This window comes from Cnephaeus nilssonii, assembly GCF_951640355.1.
Source record: "Cnephaeus nilssonii genome assembly, chromosome: 5".
Lineage (NCBI taxonomy): Eukaryota > Metazoa > Chordata > Mammalia > Chiroptera > Vespertilionidae > Cnephaeus > Cnephaeus nilssonii.
In genome coordinates, this window is record NC_137076.1 from 49,552,600 (window position 1) to 49,580,261 (window position 27,662).

The window sequence follows — 27,662 nt, forward strand, 5'->3', positions numbered from 1 at the left end:
TTTGAAGTTTATTCATGTCACAGTATGTATCATCAGTTTGTTCCTTTTTATTGCTGAATAGGTTCTGTGGTATGAATATACCATATTTTGATTGTTCATTCACCAGTTGATGGGCATTTGAGTAGTTTCCAAAATGGTTTTGGCTGTTACGAGTAATGCTGCTGTGAACATTCATGTGCAGTTTTTCGTGTGGACAGATATTTTAATTTCTCATAGGGATAGATATCTAGGAGTAGAATTATTGGGTTGTATGGTAAATTTGTATTTTAACTTTTTAAAAAACTGCTATGCTCATTATTTACAATAGCTAAGATCTGGAAACAGCCCAAGTGCCCATCAGTAGGTGAGTGGATAAAAAAAAGTGTGGTACATTTATACCATGGAATGCTGTGAGGCTGTAAAAAAGAAGGATCTCTTACCCTTTGAGATAGCATGGAGGGACCTGGATACCATTATGCTAAATGAAATAAGCCAGTCAGAGAAAGACAAATGTCATATGATCTCACTTGTATGAAGAATTTAATGAATATAATAAACTGATGAACAAAAAAGATCCAGAAACATTGAAGCATCCAGTAGACTGATATATTTCAAAGGGAAGGGGCGGGGCAGGAAGAGATTAACCAAAGAATTTACATATGCATAGCACATGGACTCAGACAATAGTGTAGTGAAGGCCTGAGGTGGGGCAGGGGCTGGGGGGTGGCGGGGCAAAAGGGGATACATCTGTAATACTGTGAACAATAAAAAATATATATTAAAACAAAAAAGCTGCTATGCTGTTTTTCATGATGCTGCACCCATTTATTTTCCCACTAACAGTACACAAGGGTTCCCAGTTCTCCAACTTCCTTGCCAACACTTGTTACCCTCTGTTTTTTTTTTAATTGTAGTTATTATAATGAGTGTGAAATGACATCTCCTGTAATTTTAATTTGCACTTCCCTAATAACTAATGATATTGAGCATCTTTTCATGTGCTCAATAGTCTAGACTTTTATGGTTCTTCAGTAATAAATGTTGTTTATCTCTCTGGCAATCTTTGTATGTTTTCTTCTGAATCCACTGAATGGTCAGCAGTTTGACAGAGATTAGGTAGAGAAGATATGGAGACTTGGTAGTTTAGTGTGCATACTATATTCATTTAAGATTTGCTAGAATATGAGTTCACTAGTGAAAGTGCTTAGCTCAGCCTAGAATGTTTGGTGTATGTTCAAGAATGCCCTTGTTCAAGACTAATTTAAGTGTTATTAATTATATTAAGTAATGATGCTACATCTTAAATTGGCACTTGTTTTACTTTTCATTCTTTTAGTCATTCATTCACCAAACCAATATTTATTGGGTATTTACCATATGTCAGGCATTATAAGATACAGAGATAAGAAAGACATTATCCCTGCTCTCCCGGATGTCAAGAATTCAGGTGAGGCCCCGTCGGTGTGGCTCAGTTGGTTGAGTATTGCCCCATGCACCAGGAGATCGCTGGTTCAATTCCTGGTCAAGGCACATGCTTGGGTTTCGGGTTCGATCCCTAATAGGGAGTGTGTGTGCAGGAGGCAGCCAATTTGATGTTTCTCTCCTTTCCTCTGAAATAAATAAAAACATATTTTAAAAAAAGAATCCAGATGGGGAGACCTAGGAATTATTATGACGAGTAGACATGCAGGAAGTACTCAAGTGTGCTCATGGTGAGAGCCTAACCCAGCCTTAGGTCACCCATAGGTAAGGCCACCTGGAGAGGTTCCAGGTGAATCTTAAAAGAAGGTGTGGGGATTAGCCTGGGGAAGGAGGGCTTGGGGAGACAAGGAGGACAAAGCTCATCAGAAGCATCATGGTAGGTAATTGCTTGGTGTGTGGGGAAAAGTACAAAAAGTTCCTTCTTGGTATATTTTAAGACTATAAGTAGGAGAGAGGGAGGAGGTCAGATAGCGAAGCAAGGGTGGACGTGGAAGGGGGTTGCATTTGCATGTCTGTGTGGGAGCTGCTGAGGGCTTCTGGGTGCCACTGTCAGGTCTGTGGAGCCCATTCTGGAGGCAAGGAAAGAATTAGGAGGTTCCTGCAGAGGGGTTGGCAAGAGGTGATGGGAGCCCCAGTGGCTCAGTGGCAGAAGGGATGGGGAGGTGAGATTGATTTGAGATCTGTCTGAGGTTAATTCTGCAGGTTTTGGTGAACAGTGGGATGGATGGCTAAATAAAGAAGGGAGAGTCAAAAATGACCCTCAGGTTGTCAGTGACTGTGTCTGTGTGGATATCCTAGTTAACAGCTTCAGAGTGCTACATGATCAAAACACAGAAACCAAACACTAATCAGAGAGAGAAACTGTGGGACGTTAAAATTGACACAAGATGAACTCTGTACAGTACCATTGGATATCTTTTTAAAAATGCATTATCAGAAATACATCTCACAAAACCATACTGTTTAAAGATTTCCTCTATGAACACAGCAAAGGGCAGTAACTAACGTAATATGTTACAACTAGAATTAGATCGAAATAGCTTTTACAACTCTCTTGAGTATGTGTTTTGATTCTTAGTGGTTACTGGAATTTTTTAAACTTGTAATGCAATTTGTGGCAAACTGTTTTTGTAAATTAATGTGAAAAATAAAGATTAAAAAGTTTCTGAGGCAGTATATGATTGGCATTGAATTTGTTGACAGTGACACATTTTTCTGGGGAGAGATAATTTATATGACATAAGGAATATATGAATTAGTAAAATGTAGCTTAGAGCAGTACTTTAAAAACTTTAATATTAACAACTGCTTGGCAGAGCTTTACCTGCACATGTTTTTCAGTTATATGTATAAATTAAAGTCAGACTTCTTTTTGCCTAAGCTAAGTGATGCCTAAATCCCAGGGGGTGAATTCACTCCTTGAGAACTATGGCTTTATGCTTGTATGAATCCAGGCCCTGCAGGGGTTTGCACATCACAGGGGCCCTATAGGTCTATCAGACATGGCTAATTCTAAAAGTTCACTTATAGATCAGTTAGATGTGGCTAATTCTAAAAGTCCTCATGGGAATCACCAAAGTATCTTCACTTTGGACACAAAAGAGCTTCCAGATTATACAAATCTAGTCTATCCACAAGATCCAGAGAGCGTAGGATAGGGGAGGGTGATTTATATGCAGATAAAGGATTATTTTTTCATGTTCCTCAATCCTCCTTCCCCGCCCTTTTTCTTTAAGCGGGGGTAGTGGGGGAGAGAAACATGCTATAACAGCAGACACATAACCCAGTTCCCTGTCTTCCTGCTGTATAGACATATGTACCTTTTTCTCTTAACTATCTCTCCTTCCCTGTGATACTGATGTATGCTTTCCCCCCTGGGAAGTAGCAGGTAAGTTTTTGAGGTATTTTAGCTCTTAGGAGAACAGCTTCTTTCTGAGCTCTTGTCAGAGATAATCCCCCGGAAAGCAGGCAGTTAAATGTATGTCACTATTATTTTTCCTTTCTCCCAGGGTTTGTGTTTGCAAAGGGATTTTGTGTAATTATGGATTCCCTAGGCTTTTCTCTAAAAAAAAATAAATTTCAAGTATACATTTCTATGGTACATGATCTTTTGCATTATGTGCCCACTACTCAAAAGTCAAATAATCTTCCATTACCATATATTTGGGCCCCTTTACCCTTTACTTACCCCCACCCCCTTCCCTCTGTAACCACCATGCTATTGTCTGTGTCTGTGAGTTTCAGTTTCATAGCGCACATGTGAGTGAAATCATATGGTTCTTAGCTTTTGCTGACTGACTTATTTTGTTTAGCATAATATTCTCAAGGTTCATCCATGTTGTTGCAAATGGCTATATTTCATCTTTTCTTATGACCGAGTAGTATTCCATTGTATATATGTACCACATCTTCTTTATTCAGTCATCTATTGAAGGATCCAAGCTGTCTCCAGGTCTTGGCCACCATGAATTATGCTGCAATGAAGCAGTGTTTTGCTGTAGTGTCACTCTTACTCCTTTGTGTTTTAGGTGAGATGAGTGAGAGCCGAGCAAAGAGAGTCCGAATAAAAGAGGTAGATGGCTGGACCCTGAGGATGCTAATCGATTATGTTTACACTGCAGAAATCCAGGTTACAGAAGAAAACGTACAGGTAAGATACCATTTAGTGCTTTATACATGACAGGTTTTTTCTTTCTTTTCTTAAAAATTTTTAATGTTGACACTATTGCAGTTGTCCTCCATTTTCCATGCCAGTTTTTAAAATCAAAAGTGCATAACCATCCAGAATACATTTTGTACCAAAGTAATACAATTCGTTGTTAAAACTGTATTTCTGAGAGACATTTGGAATAATTATATCTCTTTAGTAATGTTTCTGATTTCAGTATTTTTTATATTCTTAAAGTTCTAAGACACAAATTTTTCTGTTATCTGAATGACACTCATTCTTTTATGAAAACACTGTCATATTCATTTATAACTACTGATTGATGCTGCCCACATTTGTCTTTATTCTCTTGAAGGTTAAAATCTACAAAGGATGTTCTTGACTACCAACCGCCTTTTTTACTTCTTGTATTAATGTACCACTAGAGGCCCAGTGCATGAAATGCACGCACTTGGGGGGTCCCTCAGCCCGGCCTGCACCCTCTCGCAGTCCGGGAGCCCTTGGGGGATGTCCGACTGCTGCGGAGGCAGGAAAGGCTCTTGCCAACGCCACTGTGCTTGCCACCCTGTGAGCCCGGCTTCTGGCTGAGCGGCGCTCCCCCTATGGAAGCACACTGACCACCAGGGGGCAGCTCCTGCATTGAGCGTCTGTCCCCTGGTGGTCAGTGCATGTCATAATGACCAGTTGTTCCTCTGTTCGGTCGATTTGCATATTAGCCTTTTATTATATAGGATTCTCTTTAAGTACTTCTAGAGTTTAGCTGAAGTTAGACATTGCATCGTTCCTACTTTCTATAAAGAACAAATGTTTTATGTGTATAATGTAAATGTTTAAATAATACACATGTATATGAAGTAGAAAGTGAAAATGCGTCTTTAAATTTGCACTTGTGCTGGCCGGTGTGGTTCAGTGGTTAAAGTGCCAGCCTGCACACCGAAGGGTCAAAGGGTTGCAGGGTCAATTCCCAGTCAAGGGCACGTACCTGGTTTGCAGGTTTGATCCTGCACCCCCACTGGGGCTTGTGTGGGAGGCAACCAGTCGATGTGTCTATTTTACATTGATGTTTCTCTCTCCCCCCCCCCCACTCCCTCCCTTCCTTTCACTCTCTCTAAAAATCAATGGAAAAAATATCCTTGGGTGAGGATTAACAACAACAAAAATTGCCCTTCCCTTCATGCCCACCCCAGCCCACACACATTGACCTACTGCTCTCTTTCCTCAGAGGGTAACCTGTTTACTGTGAATTCTTTCACACATTGTCTATGGAGTTACACACGCACACACCATTTTCTTGACATAAATATATTTTTACTATCCCTGTTGTTGTGTAACTTGCTTTTTTCACTGAACAAAGTGTGTTGGAATTCTTTACACATCAATACATATGGGTCCAGCTTTTTCTTTTGTGTGGTACTCCAAATGTTAATCAGCATGTACGATTTTTCACCTTTACAAAATGCTGTAGTGGATCAACATTTTAAAATTTGCATTAAAAAATTTCATAGGATAAGTTCCTCAAAATGTAATTGGTGGGCCAAAAGGTACATGTGTATTTTAATTATTGATAGATATGCTAAATTGCTATCTAAAAGTTTTTATTTATTTGTACCCCTTCCAATAGGTAAATGTGTTTTAAGGACCACAAAAAGAATTAGGACCAACTTCTAACTTTTGTTTTTAATCCTCACTGGAGGATATGTTTTTTTATTGATTTTTAGAGAGAGGAAGGGAGAGAAACGTTGATGTGAGAGTGAAACATCGATTGGTTGCCTCCCTTATGTTCCTCTACTGGGAATTGAACCCACAGCCTAGGTATGTGCCCCGACCAGGAATCGAACCCGCAACCTTTTGGTGTATGGGGTGACACTCCAACCAACTAGCCACCTGGCCAGGGCAGGACTAACTTCTTAAGAAATAATCTCTAAATTCTACTTGCACAGATAGGAAGTTGTGGTTTCAGTCTTTAGTCCCTTGTAACTAGTTGAAATGCGCTGCAGGATATTTGAATGTGGAGACTGAAATCTTTGCACTTTAACTTGCTAAAACCTGCTGTTATTAGATCTGAAATATTGGCAGTGGTGATCTTTCCCAGGTGGCCTCATTAACCTTTGCTTGGAAGTCTTGCTCATGAGGTAAAGCATTAGAAAAACTTTGGTTGATACTGAAGTTGTGTATGAAATTGTGAATTAGGTGCGAGGTGAACTTTTTTTTTTAACAGGGAGGAAAGAGTGTGGGACATGTCATGCGATAGCAGCACCGATATGTAATCTCAGTCAGGTCTTTTCTGTACGGTCATGCTATTTGCTGGGTTCTATGGCATTATTTTCAATAAGATCTTATCTTGGGGTGTTTTTTTGCTCCTTCTTTTTAAAAAAATTGAGTGCGTGGGCCTCGATTGTGTTGTATATCTGGCCTTCCAACAAATGAATTACTGCTTGGTTTCTTTGATTCACACAATGTGCCACATGGGGGGAAATTGGAATAGATGATGTAGGTCTCAGAGACTAAACTGCGAATTCAGCTCTGAATGCTGTTTGTAGTAGTTCTTGTGGTGGAGGTCGACTCTCATGTTTCTTTTAATAAGTATGATGTTCTAGTCCTGAAATATTAGTCACCACAGCCTTTCAGAAAAATCTCTTGCCATGCTAATTTGCCTTTTGTGTATATTTTGTAGCTCTTACAGAAATATATTCAAAGAGTTGTATTTGACCCACTTATTAAATACTTAACATTCATAGAGTTGCTTTTTTTTTTTGTGGGAACAGGGTTGTCTCTTCAACATAGGGATATCTTGGTATGTTAAAACTTATCTTCCATTGAAAAATACTTGTTTTGGAAAAGGCAGCTTGGAAATAAGATGGATTAAAATAAGCTGTCTTTTCTGTAATAAGAATTTTTCAGTGAAATGTGAATAAGGGTTTACCTATCAATATTTTTGTCTGTACTTCGTTAAGTCTTCCTTGTAAGTGCTGTTCACCTTAAGGAAAGGCATGGTGTGGTGGGAGGTGACTGGTGTTCTTATTCATGTTAAGCTAAAGCGTGAAATGGCCCCAACATAAACCCTGCTCTGAGTATTTCTGCCTTGAGAGTGCCGACAGTGGGGACAGAACAGTCTGTAATTCAAAGATTTATGACTTTAGGTATATTTTCTCATTAGACCTAGAATCAAACTTCCTGTCAGGTGACCTCTCTTTTATAAGTTTCTGTTTTAGTAATAAATTGCAATTTTAGGATAGCAGGTATCTGTGTTTCAGGTTGGGATTACATGTTTTATGTAGGATTACAGTACCTAGAATACTGAGGGCCAGCTGTGAGAGTCAGTCAATGACAGAGCAGGATCATAACCCTGGTTTCCTGATTCCTAGGTTAGGGTGCCTTCTGTGATACTTATACTCTGCGTATCACAGCACATTAAAATACGTTACTGTATTATACAAATACTGGGCATTAATTCTTGGCAATTTAAGGTTTGTGTGTGTGTTGCTGTTCTTTTGCTTAGCACTTGGGTATTTTATTTATGGTAAGGCTGGGAAATAATTTGAGCCAAGTGAGTTTAAGTTTGTTTATTTTATTTTTTGTGTGGCTTAGAACAACAGAACTTTATTATCTTATAGTTCCTGGAGCTACAAGTCTGAAATCAAGGTGTCAGCAAAGCCACGCTCTAAGAATTCTAGGGAAAGATGCCCCAGGCATCCCGTGGGTTGTGGCTGCATCACTCCATCTTTCCCTCCATTTTCACACCACCTTCTCCCCTGTATGTCTTCTCCTCTTCTGCCTCTTATAAGGGCATCCTAATTCCTGAATTATCTCATCTTGAGGTTTTAATTACATCTGAAAACACCCTTTTTTCTCAATAAGGTCATATTCACAGGTTTGGGGTAACATATCTTTTGGAGGGCTACAACACCCTGGATTTTGAGTCCTTATCACACATTCCTCTGGGTGGCAGATGAATTGCCACAGTTGTTGCTGTGGTGCAGCTTCACAGATAAGTTTATTTTTAAGAGAGAAATAAAAGGAGAATACAGATCTTACCATGACCATGCTTTTAATTGAACTTTTTGTTGTTGTTGCTATGAGTAACTTAAATTTAGCTTGTTTCTAGAGTTTTCAGTCAAATTTTGTAAACTTTATGAATCTGGGGACAGAGGAAATAAAGCCAAAGGCAACTATCAAGCAGGCTTTTAAACTTCTTGGGGTCATGAACTCCTTTGAGAATCTGAAGAAAAACTGGATCCTTTCCCAAGTCAAGTGCACGTAAGCATATCACAAGGTTTGCTCACACTTTGAGAGAATTCATGTACTTGGTTGTTTCTCTGTGTCCCTCAATATTAAGAATACTTGGCTTTATATACATCTGAAGAGTTTTCACATGGGTTTATTTTCAGCTATGTGCTAGGCATTTTACATATTCACTACCAAATTAAGTAGGTATTATTCTATTTTGCAAATGAGGAAGCTCTGAAGGTTTATTAGTTCAAATCAGACAACAACTATTAAGTTGTAATTAACTAGTGTTGCTTAAAAAGAGAGCTTATAAATTCAAAAATAAAAATACTTTCATAACTAAAAAGTATTTTTTATTTTCCAAAAATTATTGAAAATTTACTTTTCTTTATTTGGTGTGCTGATGAACATTTTTGGAAAATTCTAAAGGAGCTTGGAATTTTTAAAAACATTTACTTCATTGCTAAATTTGTGGTTTTGTAACATATGTTTTTACTTCTCAGCTTTGGGTATTTGTTTTGGCTTGCTAAAAGTAGGTACAAGCTTTTCACTTGATGTCAGTGTGAAAAACAAAGGTAAGGATGTTAATAGACAATGAAAAATGTAAGTAAATGCTCTTATGCCCAAGTGTTTTGAGTGTTCAGCCACAGGTTCTATCTATATTAGAACTTTTATCATCTCAGAGGATTTTAATAAGCATCTTGTAATTTTGAATGGATGAGTTTTAAACAGTTCATGAAACTTATATGTTGCATAAATTGAAATGATTTGAGGCAGGAAATCTCATCCTTTTAGAAAAGGAACAGTATTTAAATGAGAGTTTTCCAAGAGACCTTTAAAAATAATTTTTGGTAAGGAGCACAATCTCAGTACAGTAGAAAATTCAACATAGTGTGTCCATTTTATTGGTGGTGTAGAACAGGTTGGTTTTGTTTGTTGTAGACAGGAAGTGCCAGTAGTATGTTGGTTTATAGTGTTTTAAACCATGAGTCATTCCTAAAAGCAGGGCACCCCAGGGAGGGACTCCCTTGGTAGGAGGCCTGTTGATATGGTTGACCACTTAATCAAAAAAGGCTGTAAAGTGGAGAAACCACTTAAAAAATAATACATGTACTGTATACTCTGAATATTTTTATTTTCTTTCTTTTAAAAAAATACACTTTTATTGATTTCAGAGAGGAAGGGAGAGGGAGATAGAGAGTTAGAAACACCAGTGACGAGAGAGAATCATTGATTATTTGCCTCCTGCACATCCCACACTGGGGATGTCCGACACTGGGGAACGGGCCCACAACCCAGGCACATACCCTCACCAGAATCGAACTGTGACCTCCTGGTTCATAGGTTGACGCTCAATCACTGAACCACGCCAGCCAGGCTAAATATTTTATATTAACCTAAAACATGTAACCGTACAATTGCATGCCAATCTTTTCTTGTAAAACTAAGTATGGTCAGCTACTCTTTCTTACACACATACCACATCATAATAATGCATCAATTCTCTTTTTCTAGTTTTTTTTTAAGTACAGCAAGAACTGAGACTTAAAAAGAAATATCAGTGTGAAGTCATCTTCAAATTACACAATTTCTGTTTCCTTACTCACATGTCTAATTTGATTAAAACATTTCTTTTTGCATTAACACATTGGTCAAGTGATTATAAAGCAATCAACTTAGTCTCCATAGGAACAGCTCTCTTTTTACACTCACATTTTATTGGATTATACATATCTATTTAAGTTATATAATTTCAATAACAAGTGCAAGTGTCATAAACAGATTTGTGAGCAAATTCAACACGTATGAATTAATAAAGTGCAACTCAGATGGGGCAGAAGTGTGCACGCATATTACAGAGTATACTTTACAGAGGACATGGGGAGAGTTGGTTAATCAGGTGGGTAGATAAGCAAAGGTTGGTAAAGTGTGCTTTTGCTGCATGTGTTTCTGCATTGTTTAAATCTTTAGTTGTTCCTGTCACCCCCTTCCCCCGCCCTTATAAGTAATGCTAAAATAAAATTCATGGATTGTAGCCTATTTCAATTTGTGAACTATTTTCTCAGGGTAGATTTCCAGAAACATACTCCCAGGGTCAAAGGCTTTCAACTTTTACTAGAGGCCCAGTGCACGAAATTTGTGCATGGATAGGGTCCCTAGTGGCTGCTGGGGCCTCCCTTTCCCGGCTGCTGGCTGCCACCCGGGGCCTCCTTTCTTGAACTCCTGAGGGGACACTGCATTTTAGCTATATCTATAATAATAAAAGCGTAATATGCTAATTAGACCGGACAGCCGAACGACCTTCCGGACGAAGCCAGGGCTGCGAGGGCAGAGGCAAGCCGCTGCCGCTGCCAGGGCCGAACCCCTTGCACGAATGTCGTGCATCGGGCCTCTAGTATATATATGTTTTTGGTAGCCCATAATGAAAGTTGCCTGTTTGCTTTCTAGGAGAGTTGGCTAGTTTACAATGGTAGCAAAAAATGTGCTAGGGGCCAAGGCTTACTATACCTTGACCTGAGTGGATGTTGTTAAAAAAAAAAATTGTATCTATAGTGATCAAATGTGCTCTTTCGTTATTTTCATTTATATCTGTCTGATAATTAGTGAGGTATCAAGTATTTTCCCCATGTTTGTATTCTGTGTTTCTTTTTTTCCAAATTGGCCCTGATTATGTCTTTGACTTTGGTAATATTTGATCAAAAAAGAAAACAATCTATGTTTATTGTGAATGAACCAGCATAGAATATCACCTTGTGAGGGAGAGAGGAAATCCTGGCATTCATTGTCATAGGGTTGAATGTTCAATTCAATCCAAGAAACAAATCTTTGAACTAGAACTAATGCACTACTCTGGTCATGTGCCAGGCACTGTATTGAATGGTTGACCATGTTGTTTAATTTTTTCAACATTCTATAAGGTCGGTGCTATTTTCAATATACATTTGAGCCACTGTTGAATAAGTTGGAGATTTAGAGAAACCTTGGGTTAAAAATAATGGAAAAACAGCTGTAAAAAGATAATATTGGAGAGGTGGCTTTCAGGCAGGGCCCCCACTTTTTCCTTGGCATTTCCCCTTCATTTTTATACTGTTGGGAATGACATTAATTACAGATGTATTCTGCGTAAGAGTTAGTCTCTCTTAAAACTTTAAATACCTCTGGAAGGGATTTGTCCTGGAAGGTGATGCGCTGTTAACCATTGTTGTGAGTGAATAATAAGATGGCTTTCTTTCTGACCTTGCTGGCAGCAGCTATCCCGAGGGATGGACATTGGGTACGGGTGTTGGGGAGGGAAGGTGAGGTAGGTGTATTTAGAGGATGAAACCCTTGCAATCAGGAAAGGCAGATCTGAGTAGAGAACCATTGCTGGGTGCACAGAGCAGAGGGCTGGCTCCTGGTGGCCGAGGTTTAGGACTGTGAGATATGCAAGTGCGAGTGAGGTGGCCGGATGCCAAGGACAGACACTTCCTATTTCAAAACTGTACTCGGCAAGGCCTACATCCCAGAAAGAGGAAGGAAACTTTCTTCTTCCTTCTCCGCTGCACCCCCTGAGGTCACAGCAGTCAGGTGGCAGTGTTATGTTCATTGATATTTCAGTTTATGACTGTTTGTAATACGGTTTCTATGAGTAAGTGTGCAATGAGCATCAAGCAGTCAATTGAGAAAATAAACTTGTGAAACATAACTTATTTGTAAATTGGGGACCTAATGCCGATTTTAGAAGATGTATGCTAATGAAAGTTATAGGTTATATTTCACAATGAGACTTTTTCACTTCAGTGACAAATAGCTTCTTTAAATGTGGGGATAATTTCTTCCCTCTGCTCATGCATGCTCTTTGGACAGCTATTTCCTTGTTTCTTTTCAGGTCCTTGCTGGTATGCAAGGTCCTTCCACTTTATAAGTACCGCGCGCTAACCGATTGCGCCACTGGAGCTCCAAGGTCCTTCCACTTTAAATAAACAGGTGCTTCTGATATGAATATAAAATAGCTTGGAAATTAATAAAAATCTGCACTTACTGTAAAGTTAACAGTGACTGAGTTGTTAGTTTCATGTTTGCATATTTTCATAGACATCTGGAAATCTTACATATGGAGCACTCAGACCCATTGGTCAGATCTTCTCTAAATATACTGCTTATGGCTCAGGATTTAAAAGACGTACTATGTAAACTATTTCCCTCAATGGATTAAATAAACTCCCCAGCTGAAAATAAACTACAGATTCTAATAGCCAAGCAGAAGGAGTGTACTTGTCTAAGTGAAACATCTTATGTGTAATTTGGCTTGTCAAACAACATGAAGTAGGATGAAAGCATCTTACTTTACAACGTGCAGCTGGTGTAAGAGTGTCACCGGGTGCTAATCATTTGGCTCGGCTACCTTCCATGTTAATGTTCAGCTTGTCTTCACTAATCAGTGGTAGCTTTCCCCCTACTTCTTTGTTCATTGCAGGAAACAACTCCATAGAACGATATTTGCAGGCTTTTATGTGTCTCCTTACGTTGGAAATCAACATATCTAGAAGAAAATATTTTTTTTCTATTTAACAAAATGATAGCATTTGAAGTTGTTTAATTAGCTGGCCATGTTCTTTTGCTTCATGTTTCTCCAGCGCTTAAGATATTGCTATTGACATGAACAAGAAGAGTAATGTGTAGAGTTTACTTATTGTTCTACTAGAGGCCCGGTGCACAGATTCACGAACCGGTGGGGTCCCTCAGACTGGCCTGTGCCCTCTTGCAATCTGGGACCCCTCAGGGGATGTTGGACTGCTGGTTTCAGCCTGATCCCTGTGTGAATCGGGCCAAAACTGGCAGTCTGACATCCTCTGAGGGATGTAGCAGTGCGTGAAGTGGCAGGCAGCCGGGGAGGAGCCCAAGCTAGGGCCGGGTGCCGCCGCTCCCGCTCATCCCAGCCCCACTGCACCTGCCGCTGCCACTGTGTGGTGGCGCTGCAATGGAGGCAGGAGAGGCTCACGCTGCTGTAGCTGCGCTCCTGCTGTGGGAACACATTGACCACCATGGGGCAGCATCTGTGTTGAGTGTCCCCTGGTGGTCAGTGTGCGTCATAGCGACTGGTCGAGTGGTCAACTGGTGGTAACAGGTCGCTTAGGCTTTTATATCCTATCTAATAAAAGAGTAATATGCAAATTAACCATCACTCCACTACACCCACAAGCCACACCCACCAGCCAATCAGGAGCAAGTATGCAAATTAACCCAACCAAGATGGCTGCGGCCACGGAGTGAGCAGGAGGCTTGGATTTCCCCAGCAATGGAGGAAGCCAAGCTTTCCGCAGCCCTGGCCTACCTTGGCCTCCGCTCAAGGCTACAAAGTTTCAATTATAGAAGATAAATAAATCCCAGATACTAGGGCCTCTGCTTGAGTTGCTGGGGGGCATGGCTGGCCTGCAAACCACCACAGGCCCCTCGCCCAGGCCGCCCCACGCCCCAAGGGGACCCGTACCCTGATCTAGGACACCCTTCAGGGCAAACCAGCTGGCCCCCACCCATGCACCAGGCCTCTATCCTATCTAATAAAAGAGTAATATGCAAATTGACCATCACTCCAACACACAAGATGGCTGCCCCCATGTGGTCAAAGATGGCTGCCCTCATGTGGACACAAGATAGCCGCCACAAGATGGCCAGCAGGGGAAGGCAGTTGGGAGGGACCAGGCCTGCAAGAGAGGGCAGTTGTGGGCGATCAGGCCAGCAGGGGAGGGCAGTTGGGAGGGACCAGGCCTGAAAGGGAGGGCAGTTGTGGGTGATCAAGCCTGCAGGGGAGGGCAGTTAGGGGTGACCAGGCTGGCAGAGGGGGGAAGTTGGGGGCGACCGGGCCTGCAGGGAAGGGCAGTTGGGGGGGATCCAGGCCTGCAGGGGAGAGCAGTTGGGGGGGACCAGGCCTGCAGGGGAGGGCAGTTAGGGGTGACCAGGCCTGCAGGGGAGGGCAGTTAGGGGCAAACAGGCTGGCAGCAGAGTGGTTAGGGGGTGATCAGGCTGGCAGGCAGAAGCGGATAGGGGCAATCAGGAAGGCAGGCAGGCAAGCAGTTGGGAGCCAGCAGTCCTGGATTGTGAGAGGGATGTCCGACTGCCCGTTTAGGCCCAGTCCTACCAGGATCGGGCCTAAACGGGCAGTCGGACATCCCTCGAGGGGTCCCAGATTGGAGAGGGTGCAGGCTGGGCTAAGGGACACCACCCCCCGTGCACGAATTTTGTGCACCGGGCCTCTAGTCTATTTATATAAAAGGCTAATATGCAAAGTGTCCCCTCAGGAGTTTGACTGGGAGACCGGAAGTTCAATCACTCACTATGATGTGCGCTGACCTCCAGGGGGCGGCGTGGAACGAAGGAAGGCCCCAAGGGGAGTATTTATCTATCATCTTCTTTGGACTATTCTTGATTAGTCAAGAGTGGTCCGACAAGCATTATTTCCTCTGAGCTTCCAGATTGGGCAGGTGTGAATCCTCCGTGCATTCTGGGTGGGAAGCCAGAGAGAGGTTTGGTAGGGGTTTGGTGAGTCACTAGTAGGTGACTTCTTCACACAGGTGATCAAAGCCTACTTGGACCTGGTAGCTGTAGTGTCAACTTGAGTAGGAGGTGAGGCTTTGCAGTAGGACACCAGAGTCTCATATGGATACATTCTAGGAATCCACTTTATGTTTCTGGGTCAAAGGACATCTAAAATTGTATCTCTTAAAATATAAACATTCACAAGAGTAACAAATTAATTTACATTCAGGTTGATTCATTTATTAGGCACCTAGATATTCTCCTAGGTGTAAAATAGATGTGGCCCCACTATCATAGAGTGGATATTCTTTTGCAGGGAGAGAGACAATAAACATAGGAGCAAATGCATAAGGTCAGTTTTGAGAGTGGTGCTATGAAGCAAATGAAATGGAGCAATGCTATTAGTAGTGACCAGAAGGTGTCTGAGACCATGGTGAGAACAGCAAGGTCTACTATGGGGAGGAGGCTGCAGGAAGGAGTGATGATGGCTGGGCCTCAAGGCAAACTGACTGCTTTACATTTTTTCTTAGGGCTCCACAGACTGGAGAGATATGTTTTAGCTTTTGGAATGTGGCCCTCCCTTCCTCAGTATATACACTGTATGAGAATAAATCACTTTTTGATTCTTAGACTATATCATTAACATTCAGAATACATAGCAAATATAATTGCTTTTTCTTTGATGTTTTGGAATACACTTCAGGATCTTAGAGTGCCTTAAGGTTGTTTTCATCAGGCTCAAGGTTAATACCAGTGAAGCATATGGAAAATGAAGCCAATGGGAACTTTCCATCTATATATATATAAAAGGCTAAGGGACTGGCCAATATGACGTGCACTGACCACTAAGGGGCTCAATGCAGGAGCTGCCCAGTGGCAGCAACTTTGCAGAGTGCCCTTTCGCACTCTGGGACCCCTGAGGGGATGTCGGAGGCCCGGTGCACGGTTTGGCCCGATTTCCACAGGCCAGGCCAAGGGACCCCCACCTGCCGGAGGGACCCTGCTCAGTCCGCAGATGCCCTTCGAGCCCCAGCGCCACCCCAGGTGTAGCCAGCCAGGGAGGGACAGCGGGAGGTGGCTCCAGGGTGTGTTAAGCTCGTCTCACCCAGTATAGCCCCACCAGCCACCTTCTAATTAATTTCCTTTCAATGTGCACGAATTCGTGCACCAGGCCTCTAGTTAGATCATAATGCTCTGTGGCTGAGGTTTACTGTATCAATATAATTCCACCTCCTATAAGAAGCAGCACTAATTCAACTGTTTCTTTGCTCTACAGAGCTCAGAAAAATCAGTTTTAAAGACATAAATTATCCTTCAGACCTATTTTTTTGTAATTCTTCAGACCTCTTGGTTACAGTACCCAAGATATTTTTGTGACCTAAATAGAAAATTAAGAAATCACCTCTTTACAATGTTAGGTGTTTCCCACATTTGTTACTAATAATATACCGTATTTTCCGGCCTATAAGACGACTGGGCGTATAGAAGATTTTCCTGGGTTAAAAAGTCTTCTTATACGCCAGAAAATATGGTATTTTATAGAAAATAAGTGATGGGATTATGATAGTCCAATATTAAAGCACATTCTTCCTTTCCAGTGTTATGTAGAAACTTCTGGAATCAGAAGATGTCAGATATTGAAAGATTAGAATACTAAATCTCATTGATTCAAGGGAATCAATTGATTCAGGTTGTTTTCCTGAGCAGGATGGAAGGGTGATTTCTTTCCTGGGTCCTTGTCCAGATGTATTCGAAGAATGAAGGCAGGGATGAAAGGTGGTAGATGAAAAGGGTGGAAATTTATTGGAAGCAAATACAGACTCCCACATAGGGAGGGAATCCCAAGGGGGTAAACACTTCAGCTCTCTTTTGCTAAGGTTTATAAAGGCTGTAGTTCTTTGTCACTTCATGCTCTCTTCTAATGGGACCCCTTCCTCACTTTATGATCCTACTAGAGGCCTGGTGTACAGATTTGTGCATCAGTGGGGTCCCTTGGCCTAGCCTGCATCCTCTCACACTCCGGGAACCCTCAGGGGATGTCAGAGGCCCGGTGCATGGTTTTGGCCTGATCCCTGCAGGCCGAATCTGTGTACCGGGTCTCTAGTATGCATATAAGATCTCTGGTTAATCTCTTCTCGTCTACCCCCCTCTCCCCTTCCCTCTGGATTCATCAGTCTGTTCCATGTTTCCATGCCTGTGCGTTGAGCGTCTGCCCCCTGGTGGTCAGTGTGCATCATAGATACCGGTCAAATGGTCGGACACTTAGCATATTAGCCATATATGTGTGTGTGTGTGTGTGTGTGTGTGTGTGTGTGTGTGTGTGTGTGTATATATATATATATATATATATATATATATATATATATATATATATATTAGAGGCCCGATGCACGAAATTCATGCAAGAGTAGGTCTTTGCAGCTGTGGCGGCTGCCTCAATCCCTCCCTCGCAGCCCCGGTGGCTGTCTCCATCCCGCAGCTGCATCCTTGGCTTTGTCTGGAAGGTTATCTGGAAGGACGTCTGGACAGTTGTTCCACTGTTCAGCCGTTTGGTCGATTTGCATATTACGCTTTTATTATTATAGATCCTCTTCTAATTGGTCACTCTTTTTGTAGAATATCAGCTTCAAAGCCCCAAACCCATGTAGTGCTCCCTTCTTTCTCTCCCTCTTATCTTGTAACATTTCTCTAGCTCCTGTTTTCCTCTTTCTGCCATTTGTCAGCATTTCTCTATCCTCTGTGAAAGTTTGTTTCCTTCTTCCCCCATACTCTGTGGCTTTTCCTTATCTTCTGTGAATGTATGTCTTCCTCTCCCCTTATCCTGTGAGCACCTTTTTTATTCTCTGTGAATGTATGCTTTCTGGTGGCTCTAAGCCCGCACCTATGCATTCTTACCCCATGGACCCTCTTTATTCCTAAAACTAGAGGCCCGATGCATGAAATTTGTGCAAGAGTAGGCTTTCCTTCCCCGGCTGCCGGCACCAGCTTCCCTTTGACACCTTGGACCCGGGCTTCCCTCTGGCCACTGGCAGGCACCTGGGACCCAGGCTTCCCTCACAGCCCTGGCCTCGTCCGGAAGGACATATGGTCTAATTAGCATATTACACTTTTATTATTATAGATTATAGATTCCCTAAACCTGCCTATTTTATCCCCAAAATTCCTTTCATCATCTACCAAATCAGGTCTCTCTAAAGTTCATAATTTGTGTGTCACCTCCATGATTTTGCTGTATTCTATACTGCTGATACTATTACATAGATAATGTTTTTCTTTACATTGACTCAATTTTTGCTTTAATCTACTGAAGAAATAATTTATATTATTAAAATAAATAGAAGGTAACTGCAAAACCTATTCCTAACTATTAACATGAAATGTTTGTGTGTCCTCTAAAAACATTTTACCTGCTTTGGTTAATACTGTACTCATAGCAGACTCAGGCCTGTCCTAGACTAGGTCTGTGGCCTTGGGCAAGTTACCCAACTTCTCCAAGCCTCTGTATCCACTTGTATACAATGGGAATAATGAGATATTGTTATCTGCCAAGTGCTTAGCACAGTGCCTAACTCAGTTAAATACTCAGTAAATGGAAACTGCTGTAAGAAGTGTTGTGGAGGTGTTTATTATCTTTTATTACTCTTGCTGAAAGAATAATAGAATTTAGGTCAGCACTTCTATTCTGCACCTTGAGAAGGGGCTCAAGATAATGGAACAAACAATAGACAGAAGAGTTGGTGAGTTTGATTGTAGCCCTAGCTTCCCACTCCAGCTACATGACTTGGTCAACTCGTTTGCCTCTCTAGTGTTTGGTTTCTTTATCAGACATAAGTAGGATGTTTGGTTTTATTTGATTCCAGGGTATCAAGCTCATAGGCTGCCAGCTGTTTTGAGTGGTTCTGATTATGGGATATGTGTCATTTCAAATTTGGAGCATTTAAAAAAATATATTTATTGTTGAAAGTATTACATATGTCCGTCCTCCCTCCCAACCCCCCCCCCCCCCCCATGGAGCATTTTTTATTTTGTTTTTCTTTAGCTGGCTATCCAACTAATATGCAAAGTAATTAGAAATTTGATGTGGCCCCAGCTGCTTTCCTGTTTTCATCATGAGTGACTGATGGTCACCAGGGGTCATGTTAGTAAGCCTGGACCAGTTATTAATTGTATTTGAAGCTGTATGTCATGAATTTCATAATTATGAGCTGTTGAAGTTTAGTCCTAGTAAAATCACATCATAAAACCAAGGCATTTTTAAAGGATTTAGTGACAAAAGGAAAAGATGAATAAACTTGTTTTATACCTTTGACTAACACTTCAATTATATTTAATATATGTTTGCCAAGCATGGAGGCACTTGACTCATTATTGACATCAACAAAAAGTTATTTGTGAATTTCTGACTGATGGCCTACAGATAAATAACTTTTATATTCCTGGCCTACCTGACTTGTTTTATCCTCTTCAGATCTGAGATTCTACAATTTTATAAATTTCAGTCTCTTCATAAGGTAGACCTGGGTTTGATAGTGATGTTGAAATTACTCAGAATAAAAAATTTTAAAGCCCGTTGTAGCTGCCTTTTTTTAAAGATGGATACATATGTAAATGTGGGTCTATATGTGTATGTTAGTATACTATGAACTGAACACTGATTTTTTTTCCATTTAACATATCTTAGAAATTATCTCATTCATATATCCCATTCTTATTATTTTGAATGACTGCAGAATAGTCCATTGAATAGATTGTTATAAGTAACCAGTCTCTTTAAGATGGACATTTAGGCTTTTTTTCTAACTTTTGCTATTACCCACAATAATGCTCTAATGAATGTCTTGTACATGTGAGATTTTCTCCATATGTTAGTGTACCTGTAAGTTAAGTTGCTGGGTCAGAGGATATAGGCATTTGTAATTTTAATTGAAATGGACAAATTGCTCTTCATGAGGGCTGAACCAATATAGGGTGGACAAGAGTAGGTTTATAATTGTTTTTATGGAAAATAATACAATAATTAAGAAATAATAATACAAGAATAAACTGTGTTTCATGTATTCACAACTGTAAATCTATTTCTGCCAACCCCTGTATACATTCCCACCAGCAATGTATGAGTGAGCCTGTTTCTGCTCAGCCACTTCCCCCCGCCCCACCCCCCACCCCCCAATATCTCTCTTTCTGTATTGCCAAACAATTTGATTACTACTGTACTACACTGTGTTGTTTCTGGGAAAATGCTGACTAGATGGGTATTCATTGCTATTTGTGCAAATTTCACAGAGATTGAATCTTACGCTGAAGACCACTTTCTTAACTATTCGTATTGGTTGAATTAAATGGCTGTATTTGTTAAGCATCTTGGAATGCACTTTACATTGCTTCAGAGCACAATTATACCAGTGTAGGAAATCCTCCAGTTTGCAAATTATCTCGACTAAAGTCTTCCATGGAGATTCATTCTCATAACATAATGAAACACACTATCCATATTACACAAAAGGTTTGGCTGTAAACAGCATTATTTGCACTTTATTTTTCTTAAATTAGAAGGAAAAGTCATTACCTATACATACTGTTTTATGTGTGTTTTTTTAAAAAACGAATATTAGTTTATGGATTTGGACTGAAACATAAGTTATCCTCTTAGTCCTTAATTCATGACCATTTGATTAAGTTCATGTGGGCACATACACAGTCTATAGATCTGAGAGTTAAAACTTACATGGTTTCTTTAAGAAAATAGAGTGGTTTGTGTTACAGAAAGACACGATGCACTCTCCCACATTTAGGATGACTAACATACATTTAGGAAAATTGTAAAAGATATTCAAAATTATTATTTCTTTTTCTTCGGTGGAATATCTGAAAGTCAATTACTGAAGGAACTTAGGTCTTATTTATTTATTTTTAAAATATTTGTATTGATTTCAGAGAGGAAGGGAGAGGGAGAGAGAGATAGAAACATCAGTGATGAGAGAGAATCATTGATTGGCTGCCTCTTGCGCTCCTCACACTGGGGATCGAGCCGGGCATGTGCCCTTGACTGGAATCGAACCCAGGACCTTTCAGTCCGCAGGCCGACGCTCTATCCACTGAGCCAACCCAGCTAGGGAGGTCTTATTTCATTTTTATGCTAACGTGATCTTTTCTAAAACTGACCATTGTTCAGTTGAGGTTGGTTGTTTTTTTTCTTTCCTTTTGGCTTTTATAAAAGAAAAACAGATGTTCAAGAACTTCTTTTTATGAAGTTTTTCTCCTAAATTTGACTTTCAAATGTGGTCCTTAACATAACACTGTACTAATTCACTTTCAAGGAAAAACTTTTTCATCATTGATCTATTTGAAAAGCAGTTGTAGTGTTGGATATAGTACTTATAGTGAAGATACTAGCTAAATCCTACAGAATAACCTATAATTAAAGAAAATTCCTTGTAGTTATTCAAATAAAAACTAATTAAAAAGTTACCAGGCACTTACCTTTTATGTTTTCCTTTTTAGCACATGTATTACATTCTAGAGACACTGTCTGCTTATAGCTAGAGAGTGTTGAATTTAAAATTGTGCTACCCCCAAGGGAAGCAATTTGTTTTGTCGTTCAGACAGTGGATGAGCAAAATGAGGCTTTGTTATGGTACGTACTCCTCTGGGCTCACGCCTGCTCCACAAATCACTGAAGCTCATCCTATGACTGCTCCAACCAAGGGAACAAAATCATTTTCACTGAACCATAGCACCCCCTAGCATCCTAACAGCTTATATTTTTAAAATTCAAAAGAATATTTTGTATGCTTATAAAAGGAACCATTAAATCTAATATGATCTAATTGCTCTTGTAGTCTTATGACTAAGAAAGGACCTTTGAAAGATTCTATAAAAATTATGAGGAATATAAAGAGGCATCACTCTTTTTGTTGCAAATTATCTTTAGATTACTTTTTTTGTGTATGGGTCTGGATGCAAATCATAAGCTATGGCTGGACCTCTTGTGCCCTCTGTAGAAGCAATAAAATAGTGACAGTGTTCCTCCAGCCAGTTGCCTTACCATGCTTACTTGTGTGTTGCAGGTGCTTCTTCCAGCTGCTGGTTTGTTACAGTTACAGGATGTGAAGAAGACTTGCTGTGAATTTTTGGAATCTCAGCTTCACCCTGTCAACTGCTTAGGAATCCGGGCTTTTGCTGATATGCATGCATGCACAGACCTCCTGAACAAGGCCAACACCTATGCAGGCAAGTCAAATAGACCTCCGCTGAGTCAGGAAGAATCTGGAAAACTTGAATTTTGAAGTGAATCTATAGTGATTTCTGGAAAGTCATGTCCTGTTTCTGGATCTGGACTTTATAAGAAGACATTTAAAATGTTATAATGGTAGTGCAGTATAATTGAATCATGCTCATAAAATTCTGAACTTGAAAAGAAAAACACTATAAATTGGTATTGGGCCTAAGTAATAGAATAGCTGATTTTATACAAGTTTTAAATCCCTATGTATTTGTCTTTCAAATTTTCAAATTAATGGTCATTGTTTGCATAGGAAATGAAGTCATTTTATCTCTGTGGCTTTTTACACCCTCCTCTTGATTACACGAAAACAACCTTATTGCTTAAAAATCTTTAAAGCAATGAAGATCTAGATGCCTTTGGGTGGAGTAGAAAAGTAAGTCCAATAAAAACAAAAAACTGGGAAGAAAAGAAAAGTAGATCCAGCCCTGGTTCATGTTGCTCAGTGGTTAAGAGTGTCGGCCCGCCTACCAAAGGGTATCGGGTTCGATTCCTGGTCAAGGGCACCTATCTGGGTTGTGGGTTCATTTCCCGCCACCCAGTCGGGGCACATGAGGGAAGCAACCAGTCAATGTGTCTCTCTCACATTGATGTTTCTCTCTCCCTCTCTCTCTCTCTCTCTCCTCCCCTCCTTCTACTTTCTTTGAAAAGCAATGGAAAAAATGTCCTCAGGTGAGGATTAACAAGAAAAAAAAGAAAAGAAAAGAAAAGTAGATCCAACATAGGCAGCCCTCTCCTTAGACAGTGGTTTCTAGGATCTTGTGCTGGCATCCTCTCCCTTGGCAGAGGAAGGGCTTGTTGCTGTTGTCAAGGAAGCCATAGATTGGTTGCTATGTAGGACCCTCAGATCCCCCTCTCTGGGGAGGAGAGATTCTTGTTATAGCTTTGGATGTAGCTAAAGAACACAAAAGTAACCAATAACTTAGTTTGCTTTGAGTTTATAAACATTAAAATTGATTATTAGGAAGTTTGTATTTTTTTTAACCATCTTTCTGGAAGATAAACCTTGTGGAAGTTACAGTCCACCATCAGTCCTATGTATCCGTGAGACCAATAGGGACAGTTACTATAGGACCTTCTGTAACCGTTGCCCCTTAATTAGCTCTGTAACCCCTACTTCTTCTAGCCTTCAAAGGCGAGAGCCCTTCATCTAAACTCTGCTCCATCGTGTTTATTTTGATGAGTCAGGGACATTTTGGCACATGGATCTGGGCAAGGGGTATGTGTGTGGGGGAGTCTGGGGGTATGTGTACGTGCACGTGCACATGCACATGCAGAGCATTGGAAAGGAGAATTAGTCACAGAACTCCTTTTGCATTTATCCAAGAAATAATGGTATAAGGTGGTTAGTTGAAAACCAAAAGCCACAGTGCTTCAGTAAAACATAATAGGTCCAATAAATTTGAGCTTTATAGATTTCTATAGATTGGCCTGACTGCCCTTTAAAAAATTGTTTCAGTAGGAAAATGTGATCTGAGTTCCAGAATGCTTGTTTACAGATAAACTTTTAGAACACAACCCTTTTGTAAGTTGGGGAATGCCTGTAATGTATAATGATATTCATGAAATCCGTGGGATGAGGCATTTTAAGAAAAACCAAAGACAAATTAGAATCCATTGATGTGCTTCCATACAACCAATTCTCTTCTTCAGCTAAACAGAAAATATTTCTTCTAAATCCATAAGATCCATCAACTACTAGACATAATGTGCCTGTTTTAAGTGATTTATATCAGATAAACCAAGGAAGCATATATATTTTTTGATAATTTTTCTTCATAAAGTAATCACTATTTAACATTGTATCTTCCTTGGGCTGCTAGTTGTCTCCAAAATGCTTGATAAACATTACTGACTATTAAGAGATGGGGAGAGGGGCTAGGGCGAGAATGAATAAAGCAGGATTAATGCAAAAGATGTCCATACATGGTTTACATGATGTACTTACTAAATCTCATAGTTTTACTCTATCAGAAAAAAAACTCATGTACTGTGCTTTCAGGAAACAGATTTTGTTAATTCTTTTATTTAAAATCTTAAATTTGTTACAGTATGCTATAAAAGATGAACAGTTTTCCATCAATATTAAAACACCTCCATATCTTAGTTTCTAGAGTCCTTCTTTGTAATTATGCCAAGGATTTTTTGTGGAAAAATTATTGTCACTTTCAGCTAAATTATAAAGAAAAATTGGATTTTCTTTTTGAATGCACTCTTTTCAATCAAAGTCTAGTCTTAAAGGATGTGCTGCTATTAAACCATGCTCCTGAGGTTTTTTTTTTTTTTTTTTTTTGGTGTAAGGAATAATGATTATTTAAGTGCCAGCAGCCTGAGAAGATGGGGACTCTTGTCCCAATGACCATCTTAACATCTCAATGCAGGTAGAGGCTTATAAGGAGGGAGAGAGAAAACAGGACAGAGAGATTAAGGAGAGAGGGTTGAAAAGTTCTGCATGCAGACCAGCATAGTCTGTTCGGATAAGGAAAGACCCGAAACTGGTCAAGCAGTGGTCTGGTGTGCATCATGTCATCCTGATTTTACTGTTGAAGGTCAGCAAGTCTCCCAGAGCTGGAATGCCTGAAGGTCAGAGTCTGTATCTTTTGAGTTAGGTCCTAGAATTCAGTTTATTACGAAAGGATATGACTCAGGAACAGGCCAGATGGAGGAAATGCACAGGGCAAGCTATGGGGAAAGGGCACAGAGTTTTTCCATTCCCTCTCGGGGTGCACCCACATCGCCACATGTTCACCAGGTAGGAAGCTGCTCCAGAATCTTAAATTTGCTTGAATTTCTTAAGTTTACAAGCAATATTTTATAATATCTTTTATTACGAAAAACTACAACACATAAAAAATAGAGTAATACTCATTATCCAATTTTAAGAGTTGTCAACTCATGGATAATATTAACGTACTGGGGAGGTGGGCAAAGGGTATCACCTCCAGTCTATTGTTCTGTCAATATCACCATCCTGGGCTCTGCACTGGCTGGCTGGTTTTCAGTCTGCAGCATTCTCTCTGCAGCCTGTTTTCTCTCTAGGCCTCCAGGCATACTTGCCCTTGACGCTTAGATTGCCTTTTCCCGCTGTACTTGATTTCCCCTGCCATCAGCAACTTCCACATCTGTACTGTTGGCTCTCTTGCCCCTTTCCTAGTTCCTGTGACCACCGTCTTTCCTCCACAAACATACTTGCCACCTTAGACCACAGTTTCAGGGCACAAAGGACCTGGTTGGGATTTGGAATTCCAAGGTCTCATCTTTTGTCCTGACCATATTCCTCCCTTCTCCCGGGCTTGTGTTTCTTCATAAACCTGTGCTCAGCTATCTCTTAGCTGCTCAGCCGGGACCCAATGGTCAGTCATTTCTTAGCTACCTTCTTTATGTACCTGGCATTACCCAAACGGCTGTGGGTGATAACAGGCTCAATACAATTTAACCTCTGCTTACAAGGATTTTTATAGGCCAGTAATAGTCAACTCACACCTAAATTTAGTATATTCAGATTGTGCCCTATTTTCTGTAAAAGCAGTTCTCATAACATTTTCTTCTTTAATCAATTTACTTCAATCATGTGCCACCTTTCCATAATTTAGTCTAGGAACCACTGTGTGAGGTAAACACCTGTCAAAACAAGCTCATGCATTTGAAAGCTGCCCTCTATGTTGAAAGAGTGGTTTTAATAACAGCATTACTGATCTTGATGGTGTGATATTAGTAATAATCAGCATACCAAAGAATAGGTGCTGATTATTCAAGGGTCTATTGTAATGTTAATTGACTGATACAGAAGATTCTTTGGAGAACTGTGAAAGCATTTGATATATAGCACTTCTAGATTGAATTCCTGTAGACTTGAATGGCACTTCTTAAAAGGATTAATCATTTTTATATTCTCTCACTCATTATGGCACTCATTTATGCCCTAGCAAACCACATGCATTATTTCTGCTCTTCTTTGTTGACAGTTTTTCTAGCTGAGATGAGTGAGCTGTTTTCAGGTTTCACCAAAACTGTGTTAATGAAACTGCTAGAGATACATAAATGCATTTTTTCCCCCTAGAAACTAATAGTATTCAGAATCAAAGAATTATAGAGTGTTAGCACTTGTAGGGAACCTTAGCGTTTATCTAGTCTAACACTTACATTTTATTAATTAGGAAAATGAATACTAGAGATATCTTTATTTTCCCCCAAACACTTTGTCTTTCAGAGGTGAGCTGTTTGTGGGTCTAAAATACTGTTGTTATCCATGCACTTACCCTCACTTCTCAGATGAGAATCTAGGTGGAGTACAGAGGAATTAAGAAATCCCACATGGCATTTAATTTTGATAAAAAAGGTGCTTAGAAATCAGAGTATTTGTACCTTATCACCAGGTATATACAAAACAGAACAAGCAAAACTTTGGACTTCTGTTGTTGAATTCATTGACTTAATTTGGGATAAGGGACCTGACTTGGTATGATAAATCCTAGGGATTGTCTTTCATTTCTTTCTTTTTTTTTTAATCCTCACTTGAGGATATTTTTTCCATTGATCTTTAGAGAGTGGAAGGGAGGGAGGGAGAGAGAGAGGAAGAGAGAGAGAAGCATCAACATGAGAGAGACACATTGACTGGTTGCCTCCCACAAGTGCCCTTAACGGAAATCAAACCCGAGACCCTTCCACTGAGCAAAACTGGCCAGGGCTGTCTTACATTTCTTGGTAAGGTTATCTTATTTTCAGAAGGGAAGCAAACAGGAACATTCAACAGCTGTAGAGAATAAAGAGAAGCCTTCTGTTCTATATAAGGAAGAATGCATATATGTGTGTATATATATATTTAATGCATTTTGCATATTTATGGGAATTATGTCCTTTTGCAATGATAGGATTTGTTCAGAGAGATGGAATTGATTATTGAATGGTAGTATAACTAGGTTGGCTTTACTTAGTGACAGTGGTAAACCATTAAAGGCAAATTACTAGTGTCACCATGAAAGCTCTGTGCTAGAAACAGAATAATCTGTCAACTTGTGAGTGAAAGGAGTGGAAACAATAGATGAGGTTGGTAACAGAACTGGTGTAATGAAGATAGGAGGTGGCTGAAGCAAGATTGTGGATATGGGAACTAACTCTGGATATAAGTAAAGGAAAAAGACTAAATGCTGAGATGACTTGCTCTTTAGCATTACATTTTGAGTAAATGCTTTGTTAGCTACATTTTAGTTTGTGTGTATGTATTGCCAGTATACAATAGCTGCTAATTTTGACTGTACCTTACTGAGGTATGGTAAGCTGAATAAAAACTCATTTAGTAAAAGGAAAGAATTTCTTATCTCAGCTTTGTGACAAATATTAGACTTCAATTGGCCAAACCAATCCAAAGATGTTAAGGTTTTAGTTCATAGTGTATTCAACAGAAATCGATAATGTAATTGTGTCCCGAAAGGTGTAAAATGATTGTCACATTTTGTTCTGCCCAGATTAGACCATATCTATGAAATCGAGTTCATTTTCAGGTTACAT

At 40.1% G+C, this 27,662-nt stretch overlaps 1 protein-coding gene across 1 annotated transcript in view; it reads left to right on the plus strand.

Annotated features, from left to right (window-relative positions):
- KLHL2 (kelch like family member 2) overlaps window positions 1-27,662 on the plus strand; it is an 81,600-nt gene that overhangs the window by 24,221 nt on the left and 29,717 nt on the right. Inside the window, exons 4-5 of the mRNA XM_079772550.1 lie at window positions 3,990-4,111; window positions 21,940-22,102. Coding sequence (XP_079628676.1) covers window positions 3,990-4,111; window positions 21,940-22,102 — 285 coding nt within the window. The remainder of the gene's footprint in view (window positions 1-3,989; window positions 4,112-21,939; window positions 22,103-27,662) is intronic.